We start from the raw sequence: 8,656 nt of genomic DNA on the forward strand, positions 1-8,656 counted from the left end.
CACTCTGGTACATGTGCCGCCAGGGATGGAACTCAAGACCTCGTGCTTCAGAGTCCAATGCTTTATTCATTGCACCACCTCCCAGACCACAAAAGTGGGTATCTTCTTTAGTGAATTTCAAAACTGTTTATCTAATACATAAACCTGTGTTACTTTAAACATCAATCAGTTATTCTGATTTTACAGGCAGTGAGATAAATGGATAATAGGTGGACAGAGACACAGAATCCAAGCTTCCTTCACTATGCTGGAGGCCTGGCAGAAAAAGCAGCCACTATCCAAATAAGCTGTTTTGCTCAACCTCTGCTTTATTTTTTTATGGTGATGTAATTTACCAGCAGGGGGGCTCTGGGGTCTTGAACCAGCATCCTAGAGCATTACAGCATGTGTGCTCACCAGATGCATACCATCCGACCCAGGGATCACTCTTTAAAGCATTTCATTTAGTGGTTGTTACTACATTCACAACATTCTAATCAGTTACTATTATTCTCTACTTTTATTAATTTAAGAACTGTAAAAGCAAAAGTGCACTTTCTATTCAATATACATTATTTGATCCTTCTGAAGTTTTGTTGCATAACTCTGTTTCCATGACTTTAGAATGAATCAATCTATCAGCCAAGTCAATCAGTATTCATACAGTTTCAATAGTTGCAGCAATTTCCTTAAATTGTCTGTAGAAATTCTGGAAGAAAAGAGGAAAATCATATTAATTTTGCTTTTAAATGATATTTAAGTAGTACTCTTAATTTTATTTATTTGCAGGTGTCTGTTTTTCTCTCCCCCTCTCTGTCCTACCCAACAACAAACAACATCAACAATAACAATAATAACCACAACAAGGCTACAACAACAAGGGCAACAAAAAGGGGAAAAAATGGCCTCCAAGAGTAGTGGATTCATGGTGCAGGCACTGAGCTCCAGCAATAACCCTGGAGGCAAAAAAAAAAAAAAATCACTTTAGTCTAGTAAAAGATGCATTTCAGGGTTGGAACAGTTTTATTTAAGATCCCAGTTTAGGACCAGCAAAATAGCTTAGCTGGATAGTGTCTGCTTTGCCATGCATGCAACTGAAGTTCAAGTCCGGCCCCTACCAGATTACTAAGTGCACATAGTACTATACAAAGCACCCTGGTTAGAACACCCTCACAGGTGGTGAAGCAGGTGTGCAGATGTCTATCTTTCTCTCTCCCTATTTCCATCTCCCCTCTCAATTTCTGTCCTATCAGGTAAAATGGAGAGAAAACAAAACAGAAAAAAAAATGGCTGCTGAGAGCAGTGGCTTATGGTGCCAGCAGAGAAGCCTGAGATAACCTTGGAGGAGAAAAAAAAAACAAACGCAAGTTTACTTTTTTTTTCTTTTCTGCCTCCAAAGTTATAACTGGGGCTCGATGCCTGCACTATGAATTTCTTGCTCCTGTGGCCATTTTTTTTTTTTTTTTGATAGGCTAGGGAATTTGAGAGGGGAGGGGAAAAGAGAGGTAAAGAGAAAAACACCTGCAGACCTGCTTCACCACTTCTGAAGTGACTCCCCTGCAGGTGGGGAGCTGAAGACTTGAACCTGGATCCTTGAGCAAGTCCTTGTGCTTTGTACTTGGTGCGCTTTACCTGGTGTGCTACCGCCCGGCCCCCCATTTTTTTTTAAATCACCATCAGGATTACTGCTGGGGCTCAGTGTTGGCACTATGAAGCCAATGCTCCTGGTGGCCTTTTTTTTTTTTTTTTTCCCTTTTCTATTATATTTCATAGGACAGAGAGAAATTGAGAGGGGAAGGGAGACAGAGAGGAAGACAGAGGGGCTAGGCAGTGGCTCAGCTGGTTAAGTGCACACGTTACCATGTGCAAGGACTCAGGTTCAAGCCCCCAGTCCCCACCTGTAGGGAGGAAGCTTCACAAGCAGTAGAGCAGGACTGTAGGTAGTCTCTCTCTCTCTCTATCTGTCCCACTCCTCAATTTCTGTCTCTATCAAATAAATAAATAAAATGTTTAAAAAGTCTATAAAAATAATAAAAGGAGAGAAAGCGAGTGGGAAGCTGGGGCAGGTCTTTGCTCGATAATAAATGGCATGTACACTAAGTTTCTTTTCCATTTAGACCTGATCCTGAGAACCAGAATATGGCCTAGCAGTAAAGTATTGCTTTGGCAAGTGTGGGATACTGAGTTTGATACCCAGCACTGCCTTTGCTGGCGTGATGCTCTGATCTTTTTCTCTTTAATAAACAAATCTGCAACCTAGGAGGTGGTACAATGAACAATTAAACAAATGATATTAAAATAATGTATCAAATTCCTGAGGGACTAGAACAGATATTTTGTATGTATTAATAGATAAAAGGAACAGAAAAACAACTGCAAGTTAAAACTGTCCTGTTAGAGAGACCTTACGTATTTTTTTAAAGCATCAGTTACACAACAATTAACCGAATGAGTTAAAGCACAAACCTGAAATTGTGGAATTGTCATTTCAAAAGACTTATTCTTTACTTGGCCGGAGTGATCTGCCACTTTTAACATCAGGGCAACATAAGGATACTTAAGTGATCTGCAACTGTCCGAGCTTACAGCCATACCTAGTTTCCACTGAAAATCTACAAGCTGTAATGAAATAATACAAAACAGCAGATGAACTGAATGCAAATATTTATGCAGTTTTACTAGATTGCATTCAATTTTTAGTTTCAATCCTGGACATCATATCTTCATTTTAATATGCAATAATCAAATAAAAATGGAGAGACAATAAGGGATATTTAAAAGACTTAGAAAACAGTATTGCTAGGGCAGGGGTGGATAGCATAATGGTTATGCAAAGAGACTTTCACGGCTGATGCTCCAAATTCCCAAGTTCAGTCCCTTGCACCCCCATAAGCCAGAGCTTAGTAGTGCTCTAGTAAAAAGAAAAATAGTCATATATATTAAACAGTATTGCCATAATTACAAAAGGAAAATAATGCATCTGATGTGCTGCACCAAAGTAAAGAGCTCTTGGGGGGGAGGTGCTTTTCAGTCCTGGTGCATGATGATGGAGGAGGACCTAGGTGGGAGGGAGGTTAAAATATCTTGGCAGAAGACTGAGAAATTTTATATGTGTACCAAAAACTGCATTTACTGCTTACTGTAAACCATTGATTCCCCTCATTATATAACCATCAGAAAGGTAATAGCAGTAGAAGGAAGATGTAGCAGTACTGGTTTTCCTTCTGTTTGAATCCTTCAGCTATTAGGACTCCAAATACTTTAGAGCACCTCACTTTCTGTTTAATATCTGCCTCCTCTCATTCTGCAACCAGAAAATCCTGAAATGAAATCCTGAAATGGGAGTTATACACCATCTTCATATTTGATTGAGGCACATGTGGAAACACTTCCAAATTCTTTCTTCACCACAGTCATCGTTTCAAACCTTAGTTACCTAAGTGAGACGCCGGTGTTCGATTTTATCACTACTGGTGATTGACATCTGCCAAGTCATGTGCCATGCAGTTTAGATGTAGTAATGCCTCATGGAGTCATCATAACATTGCAAGTTGTGATTTTTTTATGACAAAACTGAATTTCAGAGAGGCTAGACAATATGTACAAGATTACTCATATCTGGAATTAGAACAAAAGTCAAAATCTGTTTGACTCTAGAGATTGCATGATTATTGACCACTGGCTGCTTCAGTACTTTTTAATCTAACTTATGGCAAAGATTATTCAGTGTTGCTATCACATAAAACAGAACTGGATGCATGCAGCTCTTACTACTGTCTCTCAAACATAAAGTGAAGGAATTCTGTTTTGATTCCAAAGCTTAGGCAGATATATAGTAAACAACAGACAATTCACAAGAACAACTTGTTGATTAACTGATACTTACTGCCATCAAATGAGTGGTGACTGGGCAAAAGATTGGACAAAATATTTATTTTTATAAAAGGTAGATTGGGTATGCTAAGCAAAATTTCCTGTCTTAGATTGGCTTTAGTAATAGTTTAGTATTATTACTATTATTAAATATTATTAGTAGTATTACTACCAGACAGTACTGATAAAAAGTTGACTTCTTTAATAACTAAAAAAAATTGTATAAATCTATTTTAAACAGAAGCTACTTATACAAAAACAGAGAAAGAATAGTAGACAAAAACAAAACCCCCCAAACTACAAAGCTCTAGTACAGAAATGAAAAGGTTATTTATTAGAAAGTAGGGGTATCAACAAGGGCAACAAAAGGGAAAATAAATAAATAAATATAAAAAAAACTTTTTTAAAAAAAGAAAGCAGGGGTATGCAAATTTAGAACAAATGAGATATATCGATGCTTAGGCAAAACGTTAAGGCTGACAGTTCTTAGTATTGGCAAGCAAGAAGATATCACATGTTGTTGGTAGAAATCTAAATTGGATCGATCTTTGGGAAAACAGGTTTTACCTAGTAAAACTGAAGTTATCCAGTGATAAAACCTAGAAAAGCTTGTATATAGAATTCATGTGAGACTGTTTCTAATAACTATGTTCACACTAGACCTAGACCGTAAACAACTCAGTTGTTCATCAGTGATAAATACATAAAATGCTGCTGCACAATAATGAATTTAGCTACATAAATAAAAGAATGTTCAAACAAGTACAAAAGTTGTTACTGTATTCACTTCAAGAAAGAGGACACGCTTTTTTTTTTTTTTTGCCTCCAAGGTTATAGCTGGGGCTCGGTGCCTGCACTGCGAATTCACTGCTCCTGGAGGCCATTTTCCCCATTTTTGTTGCCTTTGTTGTTGGATAGAACAGAGAGAAGGAGGGGAGGGCAGAGAGGAGGAGAGAAAGACCTGCTTCACCGCTTGTGAAGCAACTTCCCCTGCTGGTGGGGAGCCAGGGGCTCCTACCGGGATCCTTAAGCAGGTCCTTAAACTTTGCCAGGTGCACTTAACGAGCTGCGCTACTGCCCGTGCCCCCAACAGGAAACAATTTTATTTATGGATCATACACTGATTACAAAAGTATAAACACAAGCAAGGATATGACTATGTGGGCTGGGAAGTGGTGCACCTGGTTGAGTTCACACATTACAGTACACAGTTTGAACCCCTAGCTCCCATGGGCAGGAGGGAAGCTTCAGCAGTTGTGAAATAGAGCTACAGATGTCTCTCGCCCCACCCCCCTCCTTCCCTCTCAAGTTCATTGTCTTTATCCAAAATAAGTAAACAAATAAAATATATTTTTTAAATATATGACTATCACAGAAGAGGGGAATGTAGTGGGTTTCTAGGGTCTTGGTAATCCTTATCTTTGCATTTCCAGAGTTCTCACTGTGGTTATACTGATGTTAACTTTTCTAATCACTTAATTTTGACAATTATATGAGCTTGAGACTAAACTTACTGTGGTAATCATTTAATCAGATATGCATGGCAAGCCACTGTGAGGTGCTCTATAAATTCATGCAGTGTTATACATCAATTACATCTCAATTGAAAAAAATGAGATTACTTATTAAATTGTCCATATATTTTCACTTTTTTGTATATACGTTATTTTTGGAGGGAACGGATATATATATATATATATATATATATATATATATATATATATATATATATATATATATATATAATTTAAATTAGTGAGGAGACAGAGAAAGAGAACCACTACATCACTTTGGCACATGTCATGGTGGGATTGAACTCAAGACCTCTCTGTCCACAAGCCCAAAGCTTTACCCACTGCACCACCACACTGGCCACAGGAAATTTTTATTATAAGCTCGAGTTAAGTGAAGGATGGCATTTATGCCTATGGCTCCCACATCTCAGGTTTAACCCCAGTGCCACCATATGCCAGAGCTGAGCAGTACTCTGGGTACAAAAACCAGTAAATAGGTATAAATAGATAAAGGGAAGCTTTACAGAGACCATGGAGGTAGCTCATCAGTACAGTACACAGTGCATCTTTTGTGTTTGTGAGGCCCAGAGTTTAATCTCTGACACTGCATTAAAAACAAGACAAAAGCAAATAGAGTGGTAGAGCAGTGTTCTGCACATTCTCTCTCTCTGTCTTTCCCTCTCTCTCACATACACACACAATAAAAAGACAGTTTTATACAAAAATAAGTTTAAATTCAATTTTGAAGAACAGAACTGAACTAGAGGGAAAATGTACCTTACTTCTATTTAAATACTCATAAATATACACCTAGAGAATAATAATTTACTACGTTAGGCTGAACCAACTGGAGACAAGAATAACATCAATTAAGGGGCAGAATATTTATCTATCTTCAAGTAGAAGACTCTTGAAAGATGAAAATAAAACTCACAGAAGTGGTAAGAGGCCAATAATTCTTTGCAGACTGTATGAAAATTTCAAAGCACTCTTACAGCCTTATTTTTTTTTTAATTTTTTAAAAATTATCTTTATTTATTTATTGGATAGAGACAGCCAGAATTCGAGACAGAAGGGGGAGATAGAGAGGGAGAGAGACAGAGAGACACCTGCAGCCCCACTTCACCACTTACAAAGCTTTCCCCCTGCAGGTGGGGGCTGGGGGCTTGAACCCTGGTCCTTGCGCATTGTGACATGTGCACTCAACCAGGTGCGCCACCACCCAGCCCCCCAGCCTTATTTTTTAAAAGACTTTATTTATTGACCAGTGATGGAGAGAGAAAACCAAAATATTTGGTAGATGCTGTACTAGAGATTGAACTCAGAACCATGTGCATGTAAGTACTATCCTTTCCCACTGCACTGCCTCCCTGGTCATTCTCTACACTTTAACTATGGTAAACAGTTGTCACTTAAGCATTTCCTGTAGATAATAGGGGACTCCCTGAGTTGAGTAAATGAGATGATAAGAAAATATTAATTAAAAGATATTTTTCTGGGCTGAGCAAAACACAACAATAATCCAGGTAGGAGGGTTTAAATGCCTGAATTATTCAGATGGTGACAAGTACAATTAAGCTGATTTCATAAAGAATGATTCATTAGCTCCTGACAGTCTATATAGTTACAGAATATACCAGAGTCAAATGTAAAAACTTGAGCACAAGCTGTGGTGGATTGCAGTGGGGACAGTGAAGATTCAGAACTCTGGTAGTGGGAATGTTGTAGATTTAAACCCCTATCGATATGTAATTCTGTAATATAAAAACATAAAAAATAATATCATTATATTTTTAAAAACGAGCACATATGACTGGGAGATGTATCAACCAGGATTTAAAAATTTTTAAGTCCAAACTACTACAAAAAAATTGTATCAAAAGGTGATAGTGGCATTTAAACAGAAATACTCAATAAGTGGCTACAAATTCAAGAATAGAATTTATGATTTAAGATTTTAAATATTTAGCTCAGTGTGTTACTAAAAATTCAAATGGAGACTTCTAAAACTTACTTTGGAGGCAAAAAAAAAAAAGAGAGAATTTAAAAATTCAAATTATTGGGCTAGGTAGATAGCAAAATGATTATCCAAAAAACTTTCAGGCCTAAGTCTCTGAGATCACAGGTTCAATTCCTCACATCACCTTCAGCCAGACTTGAGCTCTGGTAAAAATAAAAATAAAATAAAATCTTTAAAAAAGTAAATTATTATTACTGGCATAAAGAACAAATACACTGAAAGGTTAAATAAACTGTATGTACTTACTCACCATGCTCAAAATAGCCTATATAAAGGTCAAGAAAATGCTTCGCAGTGCTTTCTTTCTAAAGTTTTATGACTTCTTCTTTGCATCCTATTCTAAAGTGTACCTACATTAGACTAAATGGAGGCTAACGAAGGAAAAATCAAAACTTGGGTCTGTACACTTGGGGTTGGGGTGGATGGCGGAAGTTAAAAGGCAATGACAGTGACTACCATCTCAAATGCAGAGTGAAGGAGCAATGCAGGCTGGCTCAGGCTGAGGGACAGAAGAGGGAGCTGGAGACTCTAGAAGGCAGGACTTGCAGCTGCGGGATGTGGGATTCGGGATGCGGGATGCTGGAGGCGGGGCAGGTGCAGCCACCCGCCCCTCCATAAGGGGAGCTCGGACGAAAGGGCGGGGCCGCCAGTCACTCACCTGGTTGGTGACCTAAAAGAGAAAGACACGACACAAATTAGGGCACAGGCATTCTTGCTCCACACCTCCACTACTCAGGCTCCTTTCCAAGCCATCATTTACCTTGGATTTAGCATCCAGCCGAGGCCCGCTAGAATCCTCCATTGCCTGTGTCCACGGACCGCACCATAGACTCTGGGGCCTCTTCCTCTGCCACCAACACTTCCGCTTCCGGTCCCTGCTGTCTGCGGGGAGGGAAGGAGAGAAGGGACTTGAAACATGCATTTTCCTGTAATTCATCTTAGCTTCAGTTAAGTATCAGTTTTAAGAAGAGTTCAACAATGACGAAATTGCCGGGGTGGGAGTAAGTTGAGAGATGGCTTGTGAGGGGAGGAGCTGATTAACACTCTCGATGCCGCCTCCCCCTCTGCAGTCGTGGACTCTCCCAATCTGGGCGGCGCACAGCGCCCTCTGCCGGAAGGTAAACTGCGGGAGTAATTTGAGCACAGCTACGGGACCACACAAGCTTCTCCCTATGTAAACTTGGCCCATAGTTAGAGGCAAGCCATGCAACAATAGATTAACTTCCTTCACTCTGACTATTTTATAAGCCAGAGTACTGCTCAATTCTAG

General features: G+C 39.0%; 1 protein-coding gene across 2 annotated transcripts; it reads right to left on the reverse strand.

Annotated features, from left to right (window-relative positions):
- Positions 1–484: 484 nt before the first annotated feature.
- COMMD6 (COMM domain containing 6) lies at positions 485–8,350 on the reverse strand. 2 transcript variants are annotated; one of them, XM_007531949.3, is made up of 4 exons: positions 8,147–8,350; positions 8,045–8,056; positions 2,446–2,598; positions 485–688 (listed from the first exon to the last, which is right to left on the reverse strand). In XM_007531949.3, the coding sequence occupies exons 1-4, from the start codon at positions 8,321–8,323 to the stop codon at positions 638–640; spliced, it is 393 nt and encodes a 130-aa protein (XP_007532011.2). In that variant the 5' UTR covers positions 8,324–8,350; the 3' UTR covers positions 485–637. The 2 variants fall into 2 exon arrangements, with proteins under 2 accessions (XP_007532011.2, XP_016047543.1); XM_016192057.2 differs by lacking the exons at positions 8,045–8,056; positions 8,147–8,350 and adding an exon at positions 7,843–7,998.
- Positions 8,351–8,656: the final 306 nt, after the last annotated feature.

The sequence above is a fragment of the Erinaceus europaeus genome, chromosome 5, assembly GCF_950295315.1.
Source record: "Erinaceus europaeus chromosome 5, mEriEur2.1, whole genome shotgun sequence".
Lineage (NCBI taxonomy): Eukaryota > Metazoa > Chordata > Mammalia > Eulipotyphla > Erinaceidae > Erinaceus > Erinaceus europaeus.

Excerpts from the sequence above, each read along its gene's own strand:
- COMMD6 (XM_007531949.3), bottom strand. The coding sequence starts at position 8,323 with ATGAATTACAGGAAAATGCATGTTTCAAGTCCCTTCTCTCCTTCCCTC. Across the intron at positions 689-2,445 it reads TGACAATTCCACAATTTCAG|AATTTCTACAGACAATTTAA; the intron begins GTTTGTGCTTTA and ends CTTTTCTTCCAG.